The sequence below is a fragment of the Mirounga leonina genome, unplaced genomic scaffold (assembly GCF_011800145.1).
Source record: "Mirounga leonina isolate KUSES-001 unplaced genomic scaffold, KU_Mleo_1.0 Mir_170, whole genome shotgun sequence".
NCBI classification, from domain to species: domain Eukaryota; kingdom Metazoa; phylum Chordata; class Mammalia; order Carnivora; family Phocidae; genus Mirounga; species Mirounga leonina.
The window spans coordinates 35242567-35266389 of NW_023270433.1; the positions used below are offsets into that span (position 1 = coordinate 35242567).

The following is a 23823-nucleotide window of genomic DNA, read 5'->3' on the forward strand; positions in this document are numbered from 1 at the left end:
CCCGGCCGCGCCCCCCCCCACTGGCATCCCCAACGACCGCTGCCCCAAGAATCACAGAATTGGGCCCTAACTACTGACATCCCCAACACACAAGCACACACACACAGCAACCACAAGCGTGGACTCCGACCCCGAACGGCTGGAGACGCACGCTGGAGCACACACACCAGCAGGAATGCAAGTGGGTTCAACCAACACCTTCCCGACACCCACCGCCCCACAACTTCGGAGAGAGGGATCCTGGCTCAGCCCCAGCCTTTCTTTCCAGAAGCCCCCTACTCCTGCCCATATGCCTACCTTATCTTCATTACACGCGGCTCTCACTTCGGTCCCCATTATCTCACACAAACCAATTCCCACTGGGCCCCCTTTGCCTTCCAGCATCAGCATCAACTTCAAGCTTCCCAGCTTCCCAGTCGTGTCTGCCCCCTACTGGGTTGGCTCCAGGTTGCAGGAGCAAAAGACTGGTCCAGACTTTCAGGGTGTCAGCAGGACCCCCTTCCCCAGAAAGGTAGCAGCAGAGCTACTGACCACTGACAAGAGGTCTGGGCCCTTGTGCTAGAAAGGCCTTCTCCTCCACCTCCTCCAGCCATGTATCCCACACACAAGCCTGTATCAGGGCACCCTGCTTCAACCATGAGTTTCCTTTTTTCTCTTGGTACTCCTCTGAAACAGAAAGGGTATCAGACCTGACTAGGGTGACCATGTGGTACAGTCGGCATCTCCATCCACTTAAGCTCTCTACTGGGAAGAGAACAGATAGGGAGTCTGAGGTGGATGGATGAAGTTGTTTCTGAATGGTCAAGAGCTGAGGCAGGGTAGCCCTCTAAAAAGCTCAGCCAGAAGTAGTTGTAGCTGATCCACTGGGTGACGGAATGGGAGTCTTGAAGTAAAAGGGACTGGAGACTTAGAAGGAAAAACAGAATGTCAGAGTGATCGGCCCTCTGCATAGGAGGGGAACAGCTAGGATAGGGTCTTTGGAGTGTGGCAAACTGAAGGAAAGGAGCCATTAGTAGCAAAGAGATGGCCAGCATTTTGGAGTGGTCAGAAAAAAAGAACTTGAGAGTTCACATGAGTGGGGATGGGACACAATGGATCAGAATCCTAATGTGAAAAGCAGGAGTCCCAAAGTTAGCTGGAAGGATGAGAAAATGACACCTCTTCCCAGGGCAAAAGTGAGGGTACTGACCTAGGAAAAGTGGGTTTACCAGCAACACTGTTTCTCAAACTGGAGGTGGTAAGGACAACATGGAACATAAATGTGAAAAGGGCGGAAGTCTGTGGTAGGAGATAGCAGCCCCCAACAAAAGCCCTCAGCAATGCAGAGCTGTTCGAAGTGATTCAAACAATGAACATACCTATTCTGTCTCTGAGCTCTAGCACCAATCACAGGAGCTAATATTTTCTGAGGGCCATGTGCCAGGGACACTACTAACAGCATTACATGCATTACCTCATTGAAAGCCTCTTAACAATCCTATGAGTTAATATTACTATCCCAATGTAAAGATAAGGAAACAGAGAGGTGAAGTGGCTTGCCCAAAGTCACACAGTCTCAAGTAGAATCAGGATCTGAATTCAACTAGTCTGACTCTATAACCTATGCTCTTAATCACCCACCTTGGGGGTCTCTAGAACCTGCAGGAAACCCAAAAGAGGATGTCAGAGGATTCCTCAATTCTCATTCCATAATGTACAATAGGAAAGAGGGGTACCTCTGTGAAACTGCACTGACTCACACCATCAGGGCATTTAAAGATGTTCCTCTTTGAAAGAACCATCCCCAGATATGGGAAGATCTTATATCTGCTGTATGTTTGGAGGTATGGAACAATGCATCCTCAGTATGCCTGTGGAAAAGAGACACCTACCTCCCCATCTCTGTGGGGCAGCCATGTCTCTAGGATACTTCCGGGAGACTCTGTCCTAGGGTCTGAGAAACATTCTGCACTCCAGGAGCCTGTTCGCTCTCCTGGAGCCTCTGGCTGTCGCACCCTACTGCAGCTCCTTGGTTTGGCTGGGGCACAGGATTAGCCATCCCCAGGAAATGCCTCCCTCCGGTCCAGGCAAGGATCCCAGCACACACACCCCTGGAGTGTGTGTGTTGGGGGGGGAATGCTTCCTTCTCTCCAGGTCAGGGAAGAGATGTAGGGACCACCTGGGGGCCCTCACCCCTCCCACCTCCTTGCTGGGGAAGTGCCCAATCCAGTGCCCCTTCCATGGCCACCTCCCTCCCCAGCTGTGCCGGGGCATGAATCAGCTCTCACAGCTTGTTAAAGCTAGACCTCTTGTTTTCATGCCCTCACCTCAGGAAACAGACTTACAGCTTTTCCAGCTCTACTCAGCAGGGGGCCAGGGTCCTCACTTTATAAACATCCCCAAGCCTGCGAGAGCAGAGGGCACGGAGATGGTGTGAGACACGAGCCCAGGGGAGAAAGAGAGAAACTAAGACCCAAGGAGAAAAACAAAGAAAAGCCAGAGACAAGCCAGAGTAGCCTGAACAGAGACCAAGAAGGGATCGCGAGGGCTGTGCACAGGAATGACCCTAAGGATGCGCTGGACTGGACAGGCGAAGGGGGTCCTGGGAAGTTGGGGGATCATCTGCTTGGTGATCTCTCTGCTCCTCCAGCAGCCAGGAGTCCACAGCAAGTGCTACTTCCAAGCTCAAGGTAAAGCTGGGGGAGGCATTAGGAAAGGACAGGGACAGAGGGAGCTGGGGTTTAGAGATGATCTGGGGGGGCTTAGAGATGATCCTCTATCGGAATACCCAGACTCCCCCCAGCTCGGAAACAGGAGAGACTAAAAATGGGGGTGATATGCACTTACTTTCTCCCACTCCAGACCACAAGCAATCCTGTCTGCCACCACCACTCCCAAACACCCTAATATTTCCTATTCTTCCCTAGCCCCCTGCCACTATGAAGGGAAGTATTTTACCCTGGGTGAATCTTGGCTCCGCAAGGACTGTTTCCATTGTACCTGTCTGCATCCCGTCGGTGTGGGCTGCTGTGACACGTGAGTGACCGAAGATGGCCATAGAGAATGGCTCTGACATAAGTTACTGAGGGCTGGCCAGGGTGTAACCATATTGCTGTGATGTGAGAATGAACAGAACAGAGGTATGAGGCTGGCCGAACCTGAAGGTACCAACAAGAGTTTGAGAGATAAGGCTGCAGGCTACAAAGTGAGGGGATGTAGGGGTGGGTCCGGAGAGAAAATATTTCTGCTATGAAATGAAAAAATCCATATATGGTAGGCGAGAGCTTAGTTAGGGGACCAAGAGGGCACTAAAGATATGGGAGGAATGCTGGCAGAGAGCAAGTGTGGGGCAGGGATAAAGATGGCCCTTCACTGTGCTGACTCCTTTCCCATCCTTTGGTTCCCCAGGTCCCAGCATCCCATCGACTTCCCCGCGGGCTGTGAGGTACGTCAGGAGGCAGGAACCTGCCAATTCTCCCTGGTGCAAAAATCTGACCCTCGGCTGCCCTGCAAAGGGGGAGGGCCCGACCCAGAATGGGGCTCAGCTAACACCCCTGCTCCTGGGGCTCCTGCTCCCCACTCCAGCTAAACTCAACTGATCACCCTTCTGCTGACTGCCCACTGCTGCTGCCACTTCCAGGGAAACCACTAGCAGCTGCCAATTTATTCTGAATAAATAAATTAATGCTACAGCTGAAAGCCTGCCTCTCATTGTCCGTGCCATTGGACCCCATGTGGGGAAAATGGGCCCTACTAGAGTCCAGGTGCTGAGTTCTTAGTATCCTGAAGAAAGTGTCACGGTGAGCCAGTTTCAGATGGTTATGGTGCTGGTGCTGGGGCCTGGGGCTGCATATGAGGCCAGGGTAGGGCTTGTGGGCAGCACCTTGATGGGGAGGTCCCAGCTGAAGGTGTCTACAGGCACTTGCTCAGGCCCAGTCCAGGTGACAGGCTCAGGCTGTTCCAAGGGAGGTAGAAGCACTAAACCTGGTTCTCGCGATGTTACAAATTCAAAATGCAATCGCCACTTCAGGGACACTGTGGAAAAGAAAAAGATAAAAGGCAGAGGCATTAGAAGCCAGGAGTAAAAACCAATGCAGGATGTGGTTAGTGAATGAGGAAAAAAAGCGGTATTCAGGAAAAGAGGGAAAAGTCACAGGGCTAGAAATCTGTTAACTAGAAATGTGACAATCAGGATAGCAAGGTCAAGCATCTGATAACCATAGCGTGGACTTGGTAGCTTGAAGTAAACATGCTGCGGAATCAGAGATCAGTGTATCATAGGGTCTCAGTGGGTAGGGGAAGGAAGGATACCTGCAAAGCTCTTAAGAGTTTAAGTGTTGGTGCATCTAGGACACAGGTTGAAGGTCTGAGAAAGTGTTAAGGGTCAGAGGCTGGGTGTTAAGGGTCAGAGGCTGGCCAGGAGTTTGTTAGGAATCAGGACCCATTACACTCTATGGAAATACGGCATTTTACTCTCTTCCCCCCTCCAATAAGGGTCAGGATCTCACCAACGGCTGTGCAGAAGCCTGGGGTGGAGCTGAGAGGGATGGGGAGAGAGAAGCTGGTTCTGGTTGTATGCAGGCAGGACTCCTGGTGCCGGGCATGAGTCACATGAGACACAGAGGGGACACCCCCCGTCCTGCGGCGCCTCTGGTACTCGGGCTGTACACGCTCCTCAGTCTGTAAGCTTACTGAAAACTGGGAGCAAGAAGAGAAGTAGGTGGTAGCAGGCACTGAGAAGTGCAGACTTTAGATGAGAGGCTTGAGCCCAACCTCAAGCTGTTTTACCAAAAGGACCCTGGGTGACCACACTATTCACTTCTATATACCACCCCTCTATGCAGGCCCTTCTTCCTCCCTAGCCCTCCAAGCCCAGCATCCCAAAAGCCCCTTTCCTTCTCACCTGCAAACAAGCTACAGTTCCTTCCCCTAAGTTTAAGGTCCCCACCACATCCTCGCCGAGTCTGTATACAGATTTGAAGATGCCAAATGTCCCAACTTTTCCTCGGCCATCACTGATATTGTATAGATCTGGGGAGAATGGGACACTATAAGCCTGGAGTCCACACTGGGGAGTACCTTGGGCTGGGAACCAGAGGCCCAAGGTGGGGCTTTTCTTTATAATGTGGGATATGTAAGTGAATCCTCAGAAGTACGTGGCAATTAGGAAAATCTGTAATACTATGGGGTGGGGGTGGGGTGGGGGGGTGGCAATTGTGAAAGGATTCTCACGGAGGCTGCGGCAGGATGTGGCAGCCATGAGGCGCTCCCCAGCCAGCTCAGCTAGCCATGAATCCTTCTTCCCACCTTCATCCTCCTCCAAGAATGGACTAGATGGGGCTACAGCCTCATCCTGGGGAAACCGGACATCTTGAAGGCCTACAGAGAGAGTAAGTGGAAAGCAGTGCTAGGAGGGAATAGACAGTAGAGGTTAGGGTTTTAGACTCCAACCTGTGAAAGCTGAAGGTAATGGGAGCCATGCCCCAGGTACCCATCTTAACCTATTGTCTAGAACCCTCCCTCTCCAACCCCTTCGCACCTTTACTAAGACCAGGAAGCCTCCCTCCAGCCCCCCTCACAAGCCCTCTACAGATCATTTCCAGAAATCCTTACTTACCTGTCAGCACAAGAACCCTCAGAGGAACCCTGAGTAAAGTGATGGGTGAGTTGACACGCTGGCAGCCAATGGTCAGTTTGTAGACATACTTGACTGACTGACCCCGAAAGGAGGGTGGTCCCTCTATGGGCAGCACTTCACTGTAGGAGTCTGGTTGGGAAGTAGTAGTCAGGGCAGCCAGAGGCAGCCAGAGAAGTCCTCCCTCCAGGAGCCTTAGAAGGCAATCCAGGGGTGGGGAGGAGGCAGTCACTCACATGATTTGGACTCTCCGGGATCTAGCCTCAGATCACAGAAAAGGATTTTTGGTGGAGTGGAAAGGATACACTGACCTCTCTCACCTAAAAGAGATTAAAAAGACTGCAATTTATTTTTATTTTCTTTTAAAGATTTTATTTATTCATTTGGGACACAGAAATACAGAGAGAGACAGCATGAGCAGGCGGGAGAGGCAGAGGGAGAGGGAGAAGCAGGCTCTCTGCTGAGCCAGGAGCCCAATGTGGGCCTTGATCCCAGGACCCTGGGATCACGACCTGAGCCAAAGGCAGACGCTTAACCATCTGAGCCACCTAGGCTGCAGCCACCCAAAAGACTGCAATTTAATGACCCCACTGTCCAGTACCGGATGAAGCTAGCACAGCAAGTAGGGGCAGTAAGCACTGCCAACAAAGGGCAGCCCAAACTAAGCCACCCCCCTTTTCTTGTTTTAAGATAGGACCAGTCTTAAACCCCCAAAGTAACAATTACATTCCCCCTCATCTCCAATATGACAAAGACAGGAAGGACCCACTAGAACAATTTTACAAATTTACTCTCAGGTGACAATGACTCCCCCTTCTAAAGGCAAATGCCCTTCTCTAACCTCGGTGCGGTAGAAAGACAGTCTGGCTCTCCGGCTGGACGTCTGGCTGACTGGAGTCAGGGGGAGGTAGTGCTACTCGACTCTCACTTGCATGGAACTGGCAGTGGATTTGGGCACTGGCCCAGGCCAGAGCCTCACTATGGGAGGAGGAAAAGAAGGCATCAGAGGGGAGTTGCTGACCTCATAAATGCTCTCCCAAGCTCCCTAACCCCCCCCTGAGGAGACCAACACGGTGAGGTGGCTGTCCTAGGAATCAGGGAATCTAGAATCCCAAAGAGAATCCATTAAACAAAGAGAAGTATACTATGGGTAAAAGTGGGAATGGGGGAGGAGGGAGGAAGGGAGGGTAGAGGGTTCTGTCAACCACATCTTTTGTTAAACAGCCCTTTCTTTCCTACAATGAGAACACAATGAGCAAGAAGGTGGTGGCGCAGCTACAGGACAACCTGAGCTCTGGCTTAGCACTACAGATACCAGACTTCCTCCCAAAAGAACCACCTTCTTCAGTAGCTCCATCCCCACCTGGATGCAGAAGTGGCCGTGGGGGGCAGGGGGTTGGTGACCGTCACTACACACTCCAGCGCCTCCCCCGCCAGAAACACAGGACCTCGGCTCAGCTCTGCTACCACTTCAATCATGGCAGCTCCGGAATCAAATCTAGAAGGAAACAGGTCTGGTCAGAGGTCAGTACCATGGCAGGGAGGGGCGTCTGCGGCGAGCCTGGGGGCGAGGACAGAGGAGACGGGCGCTCACCACCACGGTGTCTGAGGGAAGCTCCTGGATTTGGGGTGCGGGAGGTGGATAGGAAGTACGGGTGGCAGCTGACTCAGTAGGGGGAGGTCGTCGCTCGGGCTCCCAGTCCCCCGCCCCTCTTAACGCCCACTTAGTCCCCTTACCCCCCCTCCCGGAACCTCCAAACCGGCCTCCGCCCCCCTCCCGCCAGATTCCAGGTCCCAGCCCAAGGCCACAGCCCCCCGTCACCTCGTGCCCCAACCCCGGGCACCTCGCACGGTCGAAAACGGGGTCTCGGCACACCGAGGCCCTCACCTGCCCGCCCCTGCGGACCCGGCCAAGTACGTGGCGGCGTCCGCGGCAGAGGCGGGACTTCCCTTCAGGCCCCTTCCCGACCGAGCGCCTTCCGGCCGGAAACGCCCGCCTGGCCGGACCGGAAGAGGCTCTGGTCGTCCCGCCGCCTGGGGTCAACTTCCCACGGGCTGGCACCTGGGCGCAGGGGCTGTCCCAGACACCAACCGGCGGGACCCGGCGCCTTACCCAGGGAGGGGCCTGGCGCCACGGCCCTTGGACCGGGCTGAGGCAGCCGCGAGCTCCTAGGACGGTCCCGGGGGCGGTTCCTTGCGGGCTGGCCCCCGGGGCTCCTCCCCTTTCCGCGGACTCGGTAGCTCTTTGGCCGGGCAAACTAATCACCGCGGCCCAATGACGACGAGGCCCGACCCTTCCCTCCCAGGACCCAGAGAGACGACCGAGGGGGAGTCCGAAGCGGCTTCATTGCTGTCGCCGCCGACGCCGCTGCAGCAACAGCTTCCAGGCTCCCCAGAGACGCTAGCTCACCGCGGCTTTCCCCAGCGCCCGGCCCTCCGAGACGACACCTAACCACCACAGCCGCCCGCATCTCGACTTGGCTGGCGAGGTATTTTGTACCAAAAGACTTGGGACCCGGGACCATCGAGGTCGTGGGGACCCAGGATCCAGGAAACATGGGAACTGGAGTCCCAGCCTCGGAGCAGACTAGGTGTGCCAAAGGGGAGCCACAGATTTATTGCCCTGAAAATGCTGGAGGCACTGAGGCTGGGCAGGTTACAGACTTCGAGAGCTCTGAGGACAATCGACCCCAAAGTGAGCCAGGCTACAGCAATCCGGAGGATTCTGGGCAACTGATGGCATCTTATGAAGGTAAAGCTAAGGGCTACCAGGTGCCTCCCTTTGGCTGGCGCATCTGCCTGGCTCATGAATTTGCAGAGAAGAGGAAACCCTTTAATGCCAACAACGTCTCCCTAAGCAACCTGATAAAGCATCTGGGCATGGGCTTGCGGTGAGTAGATCCCATTGCCTAGAGTACCTTAGGTTTCACTTTGTTCCAGGTGAGAAAGCAGGTGGATGCTTTGTCCCAGTCAACTGGCCCCCCACCCCCAACATATTCTAAGCCTGTGGTTTTGCGGGGTGAGACCGGATCACATCTCTGCAACCCCCTTCCTCCCAGTAACTTACTTCCTAGTAGGAAAGAACAGGAACATCTGGGCCTGTAGTCAGCCTTTCCCATTTAAGCTCCCTCTCACATACTCCCTCTTTCCCAAGACCGCCCTTTGGCATTTGCTATACTTTGTGGCAAGGTGGGAAAGGATAGTCTGGTGGCGGCTGCTTACTGACACAATGTTGTTATATTCAGGAGGGGGAAGGAAGTTCTCAACCCTGATTCCCCTGAGCAGCTGGGGTACTCTCCTTGCCTCATTTAGGCATACCACATTACGTTTCTTTCTTCAAGCTTTAGCTCCAGGGAGTGGATGACAGCCTGCCTGCTCTCACCCCAAGGAGAGGGTGTGAGAGGTGCTGTTCACTCTCTTCTGGGATAGACAATCCCTGATATAAAAAGCAAAGAAGACCTCTGGCCAGAGAGGCACTGCCATAAGTGTCCCCAGAGCTCTCAGTAATAACAGCCTTCCAGAGCCTGCACAAATGTGCTTTCCCTCAAGGGTTACAGACACCCCAAGCACTTACCCTGAGCTGTAGAACTCCTTTAGATCCCTACAGATCCCCTCTGAGTTCAAAAGCTAGTGATGAGGAGCCAAGACCTATTAACAGGAACAGGTGGATATGAAGACAGAAAGCATCACCCTGAGGTCATCCTGAGTCAACCCACACTGTAAACACAGCTGGGGATGGAAGCATAAAGGTTGGAAAACCCGGCCCTAACAGCCTCTAAACTAGGGGATCCTTCCCTCTCAGTCAGTGCTGTAGGGCTGGGTTGGGTAGCCCATTTACCTAACCCCAGCTCTCAGCAGTGGGAAGGGTCTGGCACTGCGTGGGTATCTGGCTCCTTTGCTAGGTCCTGTGGGTGGCCTGTACCAGAGAACAATCATCCCTACAGGCTACTGCAGAAACTGACTCTGCCTAACTTTGACCCAAAAGCTTCGGGGTCAAAATAAGATCGAGGGCTAGAGTGCTGAGAGAAGCACACTGGGGTGCATGTGATAGGGACCCTGAGATCAAGAACAAGTGGGCATCCTAGCCCTTCGGTCCCTAAGTATGAGCTGTGTCAGAGGCCTGAAGCTGTGCTCAGCCCCCCTGGACCTTGGCTCCACATGCCAGGATAGGGTGGAGATCACCGACACAAGGCTTTTGGAACAGGATGCAGTCCTGCATTGAGGAGAAAGCAGGGGTGAGACAAGGAACAATTCTGAATGATAATCCTTAAATTTGGGCTGACATTATGGAGAAGGCCAAATAGATCACGAATGGCCAGCTGCTAAGTTAAGGGAATGAGAGGTGAACCCTAAGAGGAAGCCAGACTGGGGTACTCTAATCAGGAGTTGCAGCAAGCCAACATTCTCTTGGCCTCATTGTGGGAAGATCTCAATTTTGATTGCTTTCCCTTCCAGCTAGAGTCCATTCATTCAATAAGTATTTATTGAGTGCTTGTTCTATTCGAGATGCTCCTTTGTTCTGCCTATCTCCATATCTTGCATTTCTCCCTCACTGCCCTAATCCCCGCTGCACCCACCCTCCCTTCCCCAATTCTTTCTGGCCTCTAGTTTCAAAGTCCAGTTTACTCTAAAATGGCAGAGAAGACCTTGTGCCTTACCATCCTCTCATCCTTTGCCCTCCCTCCTCCTCCCCCTACTCCCAGAATGTACCTTTCCTATTCTCATTTCTCCTCCCCTTGCTTCTCTTTGTGTTCATCTGTCTAGTGCCCCACTGCTTGTACAATCATTGGTAAATTCAGCAAGTGTTTATCAACTGTAGACCACGTGCCCTGCCTGTGCTTGAAGCTGTGGGTAATCAACTAGTCTTTGTCAATAACCCTTTCCCCAAGGAATTTAAAAGTATGTCAGACTCACATGAGGAACACTTAGAAATAACAAGTGTCTGATTGGGCGTTCAGATAGTGTATGTACAGGTAACAACCATACCTGACACACATATTCCACTTGATGGCTTTCCTCTCTCAACCATTCCATGAAGTAGGGAGGACAGGAGGTACCCCATTTTGCAAATGAGGAAACTGAGGGTCAGAGGAGTTACTTACCCCAATTACATGGTTACAAGTGGCATGCTTGAACAATGGGTATAAAATAGCTGGGTAGGGAGGATAGTGGAATTGGGAGAGTCTGGTGGGGCAAGGGTTGCTTAGTGGGGATTTGTAGGACTTAAGATTAGAAGTTAGGCTGAAACAGATGTGTCAGAGCCTTGAATCCCAAACAGAATCATCTGTCTGTTGGACACAGAGCTGTGACAAGACCAGGAAAATGTAGGGATTTTTTTAGGTTTTACTAGGATATTATGAGAGAGCAGACTCAGAAAGCTTACAGTTTAGATGAACTTTTAAAAAAGATGTAAAAGGATATGCCCCAAAAAGTAAATACTGGTTGTCTATGGGTGGGATTTTTTTCCCTTCCATCTGGTATATTCTACAGATTTTCACCTTTCACAATCAGGAAGAAAAAATAATCATTTGGAAAGAAGAAATTTATCCCAGCAGACTGTGCCTATTGGGGGAGGGGGGTATAGTCGGGAAACCAAAACTGGCCCTTTCAGCACCTCAAACAAAACCTCCTAAGCTAACTCAAGCAGTGATAATAGAGTCAGAGGTGAGGCAAGGTCAGAAAGCTCCTGAGAGAGGAAACAAAGACAGTCCCATGCTGTGAGCTGGGGTGACTGGGAAGAGAAATAGAAGTGTTGAGAAATAGAGAGGAGGAGAGATTTGGAAGTGAAGGGAATGGGTCCTCTGCAGACCCATTTGATGGGAAGTTACAACTGGGTATCTGGAGAGAGGCAGCCCAGGAGGTACCACCCCCTGCCCCTTCCACTCACACTGCCTCTTGCTCCTCAGGTACCTGCAGTGGTGGTACCGGAAGACCCAGGTGGAGAAGAAGACACCTTTCATTGACCTCATCAATTGTGTGCCCCTGAGACAGATCTATGGTGAGCCTCACCCCAGCTCTGCTCTGCACAGAGAGGGCCCAGCCTCCGGGTCTACTGCAGAGCTAGGCAAAGAGGCTTCCAGCTTAAGCACGTTGCACTGCCCTATCCCCTGGGGTTTTCTTTCCCCAACCTTATTGAGCTATAGTTGACATAAAACATCATGTTAGTTTAAAGTGTACAATGTAGGGATGCCTGGGTGGCTCAGTTGGTTAAGCGTCTGCCTTCAGCTCAGGTCATGATCCCAGAGTCCTGGGATCGAGCCCCGCATCGGGCTCCCTGCTTGGCGGGGAGCCTGCTTCTCCCTCTCCCACGCCCCCTGCTAGTGTTCCCTCTCTTGCTGTCTCTCTGTCAAATTAAAAAAAAAAAAAAACACAAAACTTTAAAAAGAAAAAATAAAGTGTACAATGTATTGATTTGATATTTCCGTGGTTTTTAAAGGGACTCATCTCTATGGTCTAGAAGTAAGAAATGGGCTTCGTTTCCTCTCGCCGAGCTTCACTGACTATCCTGATCTCGCTCTAGGTTGTCCTCTGGGCGGCATCGGGGGAGGCACTATCACCCGAGGCTGGAGAGGCCAGTTCTGTCGCTGGCAGCTTGATCCTGGAATGTACAAGCACCGAACAGTCATCGCTGACCAAGTAAGAACCAGCAGGTGGAAGAGAGGTCCAGAACAATATCCCAGGTCAGGAAGAACCTCTTGGCCCGTGTAGGATGTGGATGTTTGATGTGCACATGTGCACCTGGTTCACTCCAATAAGTATCTTAGGATGCTTTCCTTGTGCCCAGCCTTGTGCTAGGATGTACTAGGAATGAGATACTCCAAGGCTACACATTTCTGAAAAGCGTAAACAGACCCAGCACCTCTGTGCCCTCCAATTCTCTAGTAAATGCCTCTTAACATCCTTCATACTGCCCCAGCTCCACTAGCTCAGCCAGTACCTGCACAGAGGGTGCAGGGAATTCCCAGATCACTTAACCTAGTTGAAAGAACATGTAGTTCTTTCAGACCAGAAGGGAAAACAAACCACAAGTCTATAAATGCATGGAGAAAAAAGATGTATAGAACACCCACTGTTCACCCTGATTGGCCAGCCTTCAGCTAGAGGTCAGCTCCTCTGCTGATCACTCCTCTGGAGGTCTCCTTGGCTAAGAGCCTGGGAAGCCCCTCCTCTCCCAGGCATAGTTCTCTGGCCTTTTTCCTTTTTCTGAAGCTTCACTTCTTTTCCCTCTGTTCCTTCATCACATCTGGGCCTTCAATTGCCAGAGTCATATGGTCTACCTTTCGTCATATCTCTCTAGTGACCTCACAGGTAGAGCTGTCCACCATGTTCCCATTTCCTGTCTGAGGGATGCCTCCAGCTTTCAGCTCATCTTCAAAGAAAAAAATGACTAGCAGACCTTGAGTCCAATTAATGACAATGCCCTTCCTAGTTCAGGTTTACCAGCCCTGCCCAGTGCCCCAAGCTTCCTCTCTGGCTCATCCATTAGGTATCCTGAGGGGATGTGCCTGCCAGAATCATGACTCTAGAGTTAAAGTAATTATTGCATGCTTAACGTGTGCTAGAGATTGTGCTATGCATTTTGTATGATATTTAATATTTAAAGACAGTCCTGCAAGGTAAGTACATTATGCCCCCTTTATAGATGAGGAAACTAAGATCCAAAGAGATTTAGTAAACACCCCCAAGGTCTTGTCGTTGGCAAATGGAAGCACGTTGGGATTCAGAACCAGCTCTCGATGTGGTCTTAACCATTCTCTACCATTCCAGCAATATTAAAAATTATTGTATACATACATAAAAATATCAGGCATACTTTGAAGCAAGGGAAGAGATATTAACCCCTCATATCCCCTATTCTCCAGAAGCTTAAATTTTTATTAGGCAAATAGGACTTTGAGAAAATGGAGACTGTGAGACCACATAAGAACCAAAATGAGAGGGATAGATAGTAAACTGAGAAAAAATGGATACTTTGCCCATTCTCTCCCTATACATGCCAACTGTGCCTGTTTCTGGTGGTGGAGTTGTAGTGGAGGTGGGGGGGGGGGGGCTCAGTGAACTGGAGAGGGCCCTGCCCTCAATGAACCCATAGAGCAATCAGGGAGTCAGAATGTAAACAAAAACATTATGCTAGACTACAGAGGTAGGGGGACATACAGGACAATGACTCACTGCTTGAGGAGAAGAGATGGCATTTGACCTAGGCTTTGAAGGATGAGCAATTTCATCAGATGGAGAATGAGCAGGAGCAAAGGCATGGAGGAGGAAATGTAGTGTGTTCAAGGAACAGTGAGTATTTGACATGATCAGAATGTAAGTGCTTGAACAGGTAATCAGTCTGATGGGCAGGGAGAGGCCAGATCAAGAAGGGCCTTGAAAGCCAGGTAGAAGAGTTTAGACTTTAGCCTGAGGGCCATGGGGAGTCACTGAAACATAAACACAGACTAGCACATCTTGATTTGTCTGTAAGAAGATCACTGATAACAGATGGGAAGAGGCAGAGCATAAAGGAAGAAATGGTGAGGGCATAAAGACCACCACAGTAAGAAAGGAGAGGAAACGGGGGAGAGAGGAGGAGGAGGTAGGACCTGGTGGTGACTCACAGTGTGGGAGAGGGGCCTGGCGGATGAGCGAGGCTGTGGTGCAGTGATAACCCCTGTAGGCTCGGAAAGGGGAGGGGAGACGAGTTTGAGGTGGCTGTGGTTACCCCATCCCAGCCTATCTGCCTTCTTGGTGTAGTTCACAGTGTGCTTGCGTCGGGAGGGGAAGACCGTGTACCAGCAAGTCCTGTCCGTGGAGCGCCCAAGTGTCCTGCGCAGCTGGAACTGGGGCCTGTGTGGGTACTTTGCATTCTACCACGCCCTCTATCCCCGAGCCTGGACTGTCTATCAGCTTCCTGGCCAGAATGTTACCCTCACCTGTCGCCAGATCACACCCATCTTGCCCCATGACTACCAGGTGAGGCTCCCACTGTGTTTGCTCCATTGCCCTCCCCTCCCTGAGATCTGTCTCTGCTGTAAATTCCACAATCCTTGAAAGAGAGAGAACTGGAACATGACATGCTGGTTTTCCAGGACCTCCGCTCAGTGGTAAGACCCCCTGCCTGGGAATATGGGGAGATGCAAGTGGAAACTAAAGAGAGTATACTGGGGGCAGGGGATAGTATTTGAGCCAGGTCCTCGGTTTGGAGGAGTGGGGCCAGGAGGGGCTACACTGGGACCATCTGAGTCTGATCTTTTGCTCCCAGGACAGCAGCCTGCCTGTAGGAGTCTTTGTATGGGATGTGGAAAATGAAGGGGACGAAGCGCTGGATGTGTCCATCATGTTCTCCATGCGGAATGGACTGGGGGTTGGAGATGATGCCCCAGGGGGATTGTGGAATGAGCCCTTCTGTCTGGAGCGTGATGGGGAGACCGCACAGGGGCTGCTGCTGCATCATCCAACCCTTCCGAATCCCTACACGATGGCTGTGGCCGCACGACTCACGGTACATTAGAGCCTCCCCTAGACCTTAGCCCCCGAACGCCTCCCCTCAGCCTGGCCCCCAAGTGCACTGCATCCCACCACGGGCTCTTCCTTTCCTCAATTCCTGAGTTCCATCCTCACTACAGCCCTTAAGCCTCTGGTGGGAATTATAATGGGCACTGGAGAGTAGTCCAAAGCCAGCCTACTTGTGGAGCCTCCCCTCAAAGAGTCTTTGGCCCCTTAACAGGCGGCTACCACGGTAACCCACATCACAGCCTTTGACCCTGACAGCACTGGGCAGCAGGTGTGGCAAGATCTACTTCAAGATGGACAGCTGGACTCCCCTGCTGGTGATGGGGGGATTTGATAGGGAGGTGGTGGGAAGAGAGGTTGTTCTCGTCTTGGGAGGAGGGGTGAGAGCACTGGTAACGAACAGGCCTTATTTTCCCATATTAGGGACCCCTGGGGCTGAAGGGGGTGCCTATGCCGATTTCTCTTGTGCTTCTCTCAGGCCGAAGCACCCCCTCGCAGAAAGGAGTAGGCATCGCTGGGGCTGTGTGTGTTACAGGCAAGCTGCCACCTCGAGGCCAGTGCCGCCTGGAGTTCTCACTGGCTTGGGATATGCCCAGAATCATGTTTGGAGCTAAGGGCCAGGTCTACTACAGGTGAAGGGACCAAGAGAGTACAGGGATCCAAGGTGCTGGAGCTCTGACCTGGAACCCGAGTTCTCATTCCTCCCCTTTCTTTCCATCCCAGGCGGTACACGAGGTTCTTTGGCCGCGATGGTAATGCAGCGCCTGCCCTTAGCCACTATGCCCTGTGCCGGTATGTGGACTGGGAAGAGAAGATCTCAGCTTGGCAGAGCCCAATATTGGACGACAGGTGCCAATGGGGCTGATCTCTTGCCTTTCTCCTGGGCACTCACACTCCAGTTGGGACTCCTTGGTTCAGTCTCCACTCAACCACAGTCAGCAGAGTTGGGCTGGGATTCATTTGGTGCCCCCTGCTCTGCAGAACTCCAGAATCCTTCCCTTCCTGGGAGATCCACACTCATCAGACCGTTCCTTCCTCCTGACTCCCCAGATCCTTGCCTGCCTGGTACAAATCTGCGCTCTTCAATGAATTATACTTCCTGGCTGATGGAGGCACAGTATGGCTGGAAGTTCCCGAGGACTCCCTACCAGAGGAGCTGGTGGGGAGCATGTGTCAGCTCCGCCCCATCCTCCAGGAATATGGTCGATTTGGCTACCTGGAAGGTACGGGCAGCTGGTGGGCCATAGTATCCACGAGGCCAGTTAGTGCCCTACCACAAGGCAGGACAGTGGGTTTTGCCTACCCCGGGGGATTGGTTGGGATGAGGGGGTAAGCGGCAGGTGTGGGGTAGGCCAGTACCCCATCCCCAATTCCAGGGGAAGCAGGAATTCTGGCAAGTGTGTCTCCCTCCTTCCCCCAGGCCAGGAATATCGCATGTACAACACATATGACGTCCACTTTTACGCTTCCTTTGCCCTCGTCATGCTCTGGCCCAAACTCGAGCTCAGCCTGCAGTATGACATGGGTGAGGGTCCCTTTTGTGCCCCTTCTGCCATCTCCCCCCACCCCGGCCCTGAATCTTTGTGGCCCCTCAGATTGTCTCCACCCTCCTCTCCACTCGTCCTGCTTACTGGCTCCCCTCCAGGGTCGTAAACACAGTTCTGAGCCCCACCTCAAGTCTGCCCATTCCCTGCCCCCCCACTTGTGTGTCTGCTCCCCCAGCTCTGGCCACACTCAGGGAGGACCTGACACGGCGACAGTACCTGATGAGTGGGGTAATGGCACCTGTGAAAAGGAGGAACGTCATCCCCCATGATATTGGGGACCCAGGTAAAAGTACCTCCACCCCAGGGTTCACTTCCCTCCCTCAACTTTTGCACCCTCTACCCACCAATGCAAATCAGTCAGGTTTCCTCCCCTCCCACAGATGACGAGCCATGGCTCCGAGTCAATGCATATGTGGTCCACGATACCGCGGACTGGAAGGACTTAAACCTGAAGTTTGTGCTGCAGGTTTATCGAGACTATTACCTGACGGGGGACCAGGGCTTCCTGAGAGACATGTGGCCTGTGTGCCTGGTAAGACATGCATGTGCAGTGGCCACTGTGCCAAGGGCACGACTGGTGTTTGGGGTTGGTGTTGTCTTTCTTTAGCATCTACCTAGGTCTTCAGTGTCTTGGTTCCTCTCTAGGCTGTGATGGAGTCTGAAATGAAGTTTGACAAGGACCAAGATGGACTCATTGAGAATGGAGGCTATGCAGACCAGACCTATGATGGATGGATCACCACAGGCCCCAGGTAGGGGAGTAGGGATTTCCAGGGTGCCTGAGGTGGGGAACTGGGCACCAAGGAATTGTGGGCTCCAGGAAGAATGAGTCATTGCTTGTGATGTTGTATGGGAGTGGCTGGAGCTGCCAGTCTGACCCCCACACCCGTGTCCCTGATCAGTGCTTACTGTGGAGGACTGTGGCTGGCAGCCGTGGCTGTGATGGTCCAGATGGCGGGTCTGTGTGGGGCACAGGACGTCCAGGATAAGTTTTCTTCCATCCTTAGACGGGGCCAAGAAGCCTATGAGCGACTGCTGTGGAATGGTGAGTTGAAGGATCCTAAGGAGTCTTAAGGCAGCTGTGGGGCCACAAGGAACCTTATTTTGTCTTCCTCTACGCCAGGCCGCTATTACAACTATGACTGCAGCCCTCAGCCTCAGTCCTGTAGCATCATGTCTGACCAGTGCGCTGGCCAGTGGTTCCTGAGGGCCAGTGGTCTAGGAGAAGGAGACACTGAGGTGAGAAAGACGAGGAGGAGGAGCCAGAGAGAAAGGTGGGTTTCCCCTGGAGGTGGGAAGCACGTTTAGGAAACCGTGATTCTGCCTTTGCCCGTCTAGGTATTTCCTACCCCCCACGTGGTCTGTGCTCTCCAGACTATCTTCGAGTTCAATGTCCGGGCCTTTGCAGGAGGAGCCATGGGGGCTGTGAATGGGATGCAGCCTCATGGTGTCCCTGACAGATCCAGTGTCCAGTCTGATGAAGTCTGGGTGGGTGTAGTCTACGGGTTGGCAGCCACCATGATCCAGGAGGTAATGCACTCCCTTTCCATCTCTCCTCCACCATCTGTACCCTGGGCTGGCAAACTTCCTCAGCCATCGAACCTCTGTAGGGCCCTACCCATCTGGAAAGCCCCTCCCTTTTCCCAGGCATGCCTTCCATTTCCTGCCTTCGGGTTCGGTCTATGGGTCAAGCTTATTTCTACCACAGGCTGGGAACTCCCTGAGGGCAGAGGCCCTACTGTCTCTATCTGTCCAGCTGAAGTAGCTATTCAGGCACTGCCAAGTAATGTGCCTGACATCTCTTCCTCCAGGGCCTGACTTGGGAAGGCTTCCAGACAGCTGAAGGCTGCTACCGAACCGTGTGGGAGCGTCTGGGCCTGGCCTTCCAGACCCCTGAAGCATACTGCCAGCAGCGGGTGTTCCGCTCGCTGGCCTACATGAGGCCGCTGAGCATCTGGGCCATGCAGCTGGCCCTGCAGCAGCAGCACAGAAAGGCCCCCAAGCCAGTAGCCAAACAGGGCGCAGGACTAAGCACAGGACCTAACCCTAGACCAAAGGAGGCCACAGCAGACCCAAAGTGAGCCCTCTGAACTGTGGGAGGGAGGCTCTAGCAGCCCAGCCTCCAGCCTGGCCTTTCCTCTTCCTCTCCACTGCTCCCCCCCGCCCCAGTCTCCTGCAACCCTGAGCCACCGAGACAATCATGCCCCTTCCCTTCTCCCCACCCAGTCGTGCCAGTAAAGAGGGGTTGAAGGTGATCCAAGCATCAGAATCACTTATTTATTTCTCTCCTCACCCAATCCCCTCACTGCATGAAATGTTTAACGAGGTCGGTTGATTCCCCCAGGCCCATTCATGGGGTGACAGATTTATGTGGGTACAAATAAAAGACCCAAAAAGCCAGTTAAGTGTGGTGTGTTTGAACTCTCAGGCTTCCTGACACAGGACGCATGAGCTCAGGCTAGCCCTCTCCCATTCCTTTCATTTGGACACAGACTAGGAACCGCAGACTCTGGCTTAGCGCCCCCCCCCACCCAATCTAGCCTGAATATCTGCCCTGTAAGATAACAGATGTGGGGCTGTGAGTAGGGAACCATTCCCCATCTCTTGTGAAATTTGCATGCAGGGGAAGGGCCGGACCTGGGCAGGGGGACTTTGAGGAAGGGACAGGAAGTGGCAACTTCAGGGGAGGCTCAGCACCAGGAGCCTGAGGCATGTGGTAGAGCAGGCAGCAAGAGTTGCCAGGAGCCTGGATCTCTTGGTCTGAACTGTCCTTTGGTACCTCTGACTGCAGGGCAGGCAGCTCCAGCTGGTGAGGGTCCTCACTGGGGAGGGCACGAAGCTGGCGGGACAACACTAAGGAAACAGACTCCTCAAGGACTGGCCAGGCTTCCCCCCTAGCCCTTCCTTAATGGTATTCTCAAGCCTCTCACCTCCGTGCTCAGCTGGCAGGCTCCCCCTTGTGTCAGAGGAGTACATAGCAGGTACGATGAGCAGACAGAAGGAGAAAAGTAGGACCTGGAGAACGGGGAAAAAGAAAATGAAGAAGGGCTCTAGGTTGCAGCCCTGTCCCTGCCACCTGAGAAAAGGATCTCTCCTTCCATCACCATCCTCACCAAGACGCAGGTGCTGGTGCTGCTCGTTTTGTCTGATACCTGAATCACCATGGCCTGGAGTCTCCTCAGCTGGTCCAGAAGGGACCTGGAAGAAGAAGGGGGACAGTGAGCAGCCCCTGGCCTGGCCACCCTGAGATATAATGAAACCTTCCTGTTAAGGCCACCCCTCCATCTGTGCACTGAATTATCTCTTGCTTTTTGTCCTATTTTTAAATGGATTCTTCCTCTCTGTGGACAAAATGCCTGAAGTTCCTCATTAAAACAAACACCTTTCTGTCCTGACCTGATTTAAACTCCTTTGCAAATACCTTCAGTGGTTCTACACTGCGTGATCAGCTATGCACATAATCTTCACCGGGCATTCGATGTTCTCTCTCTGACTCAACTCACCTATGTTAAGGTTCCAGCCAGACTGCACTATGCCATGTTCTTTCTGCCTAGAGTGCTCCCTATCCCGACCCCCACCCAGAATCCTATCTACTATCAAACGTCATCAGCCCCATGGGGTCTTTTTTTTTTCTTCTTCTTTTTAAAGATTTTATTTATTTATTTGACAGAGACACAGTGAGAGAGGAGCACAGGCACGGGGAGTGGAGGGGGGAGAGGCAGGCCTCCCGCCGAGCGGGGAGCCTGATGCGGGGCTCGATCCCAGAACTCTGGGATCATGACCTGAGCCGAAGGCAGGCGCTCAACGACTGAGCCACCCAGGCGCCCCCTTTTTTTTTTTAATTAACATATAATGTATTGTTTCATTTGTTTCAGGGGTACAGGTCTGTGATTCATGCCCCTTCAGATTACTACATTTGTGTCTTTGGGGTAACTACCCAGTAGGGCAATTCCTGGGTCATAGGGTAGCTCTGTTTTCAACTTTTTGAGGAACCTCCATACTGTCTTCCCAGAGTGGCTACACCAGCTTGCATTCCCACCAATAGTGTAGGAGGGTTCCATGGGGTCTTTCTTACTCCCTCCTCACTCTTTCTGAATATTTAACTTACTTAATTACTTGTGAATTTGTTCCCCACTACTGTAAGCTTCTTGAAATCAGATCCACTAAAGGCCAAGCACCAGACCTTGCATGTAGGAGCTGCCCAGTGTGGAGCAGGGGAAAGAATGAGACAGCATAAAACAGGAGGGAGGAGGGACTGATGTTAGAGAGTTACTTACAAATTCTGTTCCTCCAGGAGCTGTACTTTGTTCTGTAGCTCCAGATTCTGGGCTGTGTATTTCAAGACCCTGGGGGAATAATAATAGGATATGGGGATATGGCCTGTATCCCCCCTTCAAAACCCAACACTTCCAACTATCTCTGCGCCCCTCCCCCCCGCCCATCCCTCTCCCTTGTGTACCTGCTCTCTAAACCTCCCAAATACACCTTCTTCTTCCTGCGGCTCTCCTGAGCAGACTTTTTGTTTCTAATTTTCCTCCGCACTCGTGTCAGAACTTGTTCCTCCATCTAAGAGAAGACAGAAAAGAGATCTTCATCAGAGGAACACTGGACCAAAGAGTTGGAAGGCAACTAAGTTCAATCTTCTCAATGCAGGAATCCCTTCTACAGCTTCCCAGACCAAAAGGCACTTGGCTTCTCTCTGAATGCCTCTGAAGGCCAGGGGTTAACATCCTCACAAGCCAGACCATTTTTAACAGTTTTATTAATTAAAAAAAAAAAAAAAAGAAGAAAACAACCCTTGCCTGGGTACCTCAGTTGGTTGGGAGTCTGACTCTTGATTTCAGCTCAGGTCATGATCTCAGGGTCGTGGGATGGTGCTCAGTGGGGAGTCTGCTTGAGATTCTTATTCCTTCTCCCTCTCCCTCTGCCCCCCACCCTGCCCTGCTTGTGCGCACAAGCTCAATCTATTAAAATAAATCTTTTCAAAAAAATCTTCCTTATCCTGAGCCAACATATGATTTCTATCAACTGGACTTACCTAGTACCTATCTCTGAGGTCATATAGAATGAACAGTCTTTAACTATTTTAAGGCACTTAACATTTTTTCAGAGTTAAATAATCTGGGCAAAAATTTTAACTCCTCACTTTATCTTCTCTCCTCGGGATGGACTGCATCCTCTTAATATCTGTCAAAGATCTGGGTTTAAAACTAGACACTAAAATGTGCTCTGGCCAGTATAAAGGAGAATAAGATGGTCACTGCCCATCTAGAGGCAACACCTCCATTGATACAGCCTTCAAACCCCACTCACTTCCTTAGTCATCTCAAACTGCTAACTCATCTTGTAGTTTTAAGAAATTAAAATTCTCTCAGGGCGCCTGGGTGGCTCAGTCGGTTAAGCAACCACCTTCAGCTCAGGTCATGATCCTGGAGTCCCGGGATTGAGTCCCACATCGGGCTCCCTGCTCAGCAGGGAGTCTGCTTCTCCCTCTGACCCTTCCCCCTCTCATGTGTTCTCTCTCTCTTTCTCATTCTCGCTCTCTCAAGAAAAAAGAAATCTTAAAATTCTCTCAACTTTTCTGTACTGTTGATTTCACAATAGTACAATACCATGTTTGTAAAGCTGCCACTCATTGCTTCAAACTTAAAATTTTAAAACTTGGGATTTTACAATTATTCTTGCTATTAGTCCAGCCTTGATGAATTCTAAAACTTAATTCTACCATTCAACTATAGGTGGATTATGATGAGGCCCTTAGTGAAATCTAAGCATCAGGGCCCTTTGCTTGCACAGTCCTTTCCAAGTCCCTATACCAATGTTGCACTGATGATTTTGAATTCTTCTTTCTTTTTTTTTTTTTATTAAAGATTTTATTTATTTATTTGAGAGAGAGAGAACACATAAGAGGGGATAGGGTGAGAGGACAAAGCAGACTCCCTGCCGAGCAGGGAGCCCGACGCGGGACTCGATCCAGGGACTCCAGGATCATGACCTGAGCCGAAAGCAGTCGCTTAACCAACTGAGCCACCCAGGCACCCTGAATTCTTCTTTCTTAAAGAGAACACCAAAAATTTGTAAAAGCCCCACAAAACCAGGATCTGCCTCTGCATCCACCATATTAACTACATGTTCCAGCTTCCCATTAGCAACAAATTTGCTAAGTTCTCTAACCTCAGTCCTTCCTGATATAAAATTAACAGAAGTGGATACTTGGGACTCACAAACCCCCTCCAGCTTTCACTCCTATCAATGGGAGTCTTACCTTAGTAAGAGGAAGTGTCCCATGCAGAGTAAGCCCCTCCTTCTCCAACAGCCTCTTCTCCTCATCTGTCAGTATCAGCCTAGCAATTTCCTAGGGTTACCAGTAGGTGGGCAGCAGAGTTGCAAGGGGATGTCAGAAAGGAATGGGGAATCCGCCCCCACCTGTGCAATGTGTGAATAATCCCGCCATAAATCAAGTACCTGCTCTGCTGGCTCCTCCACACGCAGTGGAGTCGTCTGGGCCCCCTCTTTTCCATAGTTCCCACCATCTGCAAAAGGGAAAGTATAAATAGCCAGGCCCACGAGTCCTGTCTTCCGCCCAAACCTCACTTATTTCACACTCACCTAGATCTATGGAGACATGTTGTGAGAGAGAGTAGGTGTGATCATGGTGAACAAGACAGGAATCAGAGGAGCTAAGGCCGTTCAACGATGCTGGAGGACTCAGCAGGGAACTCAGGAAATCCTCTGCCTCCCATTCACTCAGCGTCTGCACAGGGTTCAACTTAATAAGCCTTGACCTATTACTACCCACTGCCTCATGAATGCCGTCCCCGCAACCCCGCGCCTCCCCGACTCACAGCCCCCACCCACCTCGGAAAGGGGCTGCTCGGCCCCCAAATCTCCGCTTTCCTCTAGCAGAAAGTCCAGCAGGTCCTGGTCACCCAAGTCCAACGCCAGTTCCATACTGGATATCAACGGGAAGGATGGGCAGAAACACAGACGCTCACCCCACCACCCATCCGCAAACCCGAACCAGTCGCTCTCAAATCGCACCAGCTCCCTAGACTCGCTCCTCCGCAGCTTCCAACACCACGGACGTGACGCGCCTACCCCCGAGGCATGCCGGGACTTGGAGTTCCCTCTGACGCGGAAGTGGCCCAGCAGCTGCGCGCCACG

The 23823-nt window shown here is 51.9% G+C and overlaps 4 protein-coding genes across 8 annotated transcripts; 2 read left to right on the top strand and 2 right to left on the bottom strand.

The window, feature by feature from the left end:
* Positions 1-2273: 2273 nt before the first annotated feature.
* Positions 2274-7783, bottom strand: RGP1 (RGP1 homolog, RAB6A GEF complex partner 1). 4 transcript variants are annotated; one of them, XM_035016343.1, is made up of 9 exons: positions 7728-7783; positions 6978-7112; positions 6456-6592; positions 5851-5934; positions 5597-5746; positions 5212-5358; positions 4883-5010; positions 4488-4677; positions 2274-4014 (listed from the first exon to the last, which is right to left on the bottom strand). In XM_035016343.1, exons 2-9 carry the CDS (start codon positions 7091-7093, stop codon positions 3791-3793), a joined length of 1176 nt encoding a protein of 391 aa, XP_034872234.1. In that variant the 5' UTR covers positions 7094-7112; positions 7728-7783; the 3' UTR covers positions 2274-3790. The 4 variants fall into 4 exon arrangements, with proteins under 4 accessions (XP_034872234.1, XP_034872230.1, XP_034872232.1 ...); XM_035016339.1 differs by lacking the exon at positions 7728-7783 and adding an exon at positions 7459-7597; XM_035016341.1 differs by lacking the exon at positions 7728-7783 and adding an exon at positions 7437-7597.
* MSMP (microseminoprotein, prostate associated) lies at positions 2540-3568 on the top strand. Its single transcript, XM_035016346.1, has 3 exons — positions 2540-2669; positions 2907-3015; positions 3388-3568. Exons 1-3 carry the CDS (start codon positions 2540-2542, stop codon positions 3566-3568), a joined length of 420 nt encoding a protein of 139 aa, XP_034872237.1.
* A 98-nt stretch (positions 7784-7881) lies between the features above and the next one.
* Positions 7882-19059, top strand: GBA2 (glucosylceramidase beta 2). The gene is made up of 17 exons (XM_035016338.1): positions 7882-8505; positions 11521-11612; positions 12135-12250; positions 14354-14572; positions 14862-15101; positions 15327-15429; positions 15591-15744; positions 15836-15961; positions 16163-16335; positions 16533-16637; positions 16835-16942; positions 17040-17191; positions 17305-17411; positions 17562-17704; positions 17783-17898; positions 17998-18189; positions 18471-19059. Exons 1-17 carry the CDS (start codon positions 8171-8173, stop codon positions 18738-18740), a joined length of 2751 nt encoding a protein of 916 aa, XP_034872229.1. The 5' UTR covers positions 7882-8170; the 3' UTR covers positions 18741-19059.
* On the bottom strand, positions 18923-23764 carry CREB3 (cAMP responsive element binding protein 3). Of its 2 annotated transcripts, none has more exons than XM_035016344.1 (9): positions 23518-23764; positions 23269-23428; positions 23125-23192; positions 22925-23014; positions 21119-21225; positions 20937-21005; positions 19773-19857; positions 19590-19674; positions 18923-19512 (listed from the first exon to the last, which is right to left on the bottom strand). In XM_035016344.1, the coding sequence occupies exons 1-9, from the start codon at positions 23608-23610 to the stop codon at positions 19196-19198; spliced, it is 1074 nt and encodes a 357-aa protein (XP_034872235.1). In that variant the 5' UTR covers positions 23611-23764; the 3' UTR covers positions 18923-19195. The 2 variants fall into 2 exon arrangements, with proteins under 2 accessions (XP_034872235.1, XP_034872236.1); XM_035016345.1 differs by having other exon boundaries at positions 23269-23413; positions 23518-23760.
* Positions 23765-23823: the final 59 nt, after the last annotated feature.

Coding starts and splice junctions, on each gene's coding strand:
- MSMP (XM_035016346.1), top strand. CDS start 2,540: ATGACCCTAAGGATGCGCTGGACTGGACAGGCGAAGGGGGTCCTGGGA. Junction 2,670..2,906: donor GTGCTACTTCCAAGCTCAAG/GTAAAGCTGGGG, acceptor ATTCTTCCCTAG/CCCCCTGCCACTATGAAGGG. Junction 3,016..3,387: donor GGTGTGGGCTGCTGTGACAC/GTGAGTGACCGA, acceptor TTGGTTCCCCAG/GTCCCAGCATCCCATCGACT.
- RGP1 (XM_035016343.1), bottom strand. CDS start 7,093: ATGATTGAAGTGGTAGCAGAGCTGAGCCGAGGTCCTGTGTTTCTGGCG. Junction 6,593..6,977: donor ACGGCCACTTCTGCATCCAG/GTGGGGATGGAG, acceptor CTCCTCCCATAG/TGAGGCTCTGGCCTGGGCCA. Junction 5,359..5,596: donor GAGGGTTCTTGTGCTGACAG/GTAAGTAAGGAT, acceptor CTCTCTCTGTAG/GCCTTCAAGATGTCCGGTTT.
- GBA2 (XM_035016338.1), top strand. CDS start 8,171: ATGGGAACTGGAGTCCCAGCCTCGGAGCAGACTAGGTGTGCCAAAGGG. Junction 15,430..15,590: donor ACAGCTGGACTCCCCTGCTG/GTGATGGGGGGA, acceptor TGCTTCTCTCAG/GCCGAAGCACCCCCTCGCAG. Junction 17,705..17,782: donor TGAGCGACTGCTGTGGAATG/GTGAGTTGAAGG, acceptor CCTCTACGCCAG/GCCGCTATTACAACTATGAC.
- CREB3 (XM_035016344.1), bottom strand. CDS start 23,610: ATGGAACTGGCGTTGGACTTGGGTGACCAGGACCTGCTGGACTTTCTG. Junction 23,193..23,268: donor ACATGTCTCCATAGATCTAG/GTGAGTGTGAAA, acceptor TCCCTTTTGCAG/ATGGTGGGAACTATGGAAAA. Junction 21,006..21,118: donor TTGGGAGGTTTAGAGAGCAG/GTACACAAGGGA, acceptor TTATTCCCCCAG/GGTCTTGAAATACACAGCCC.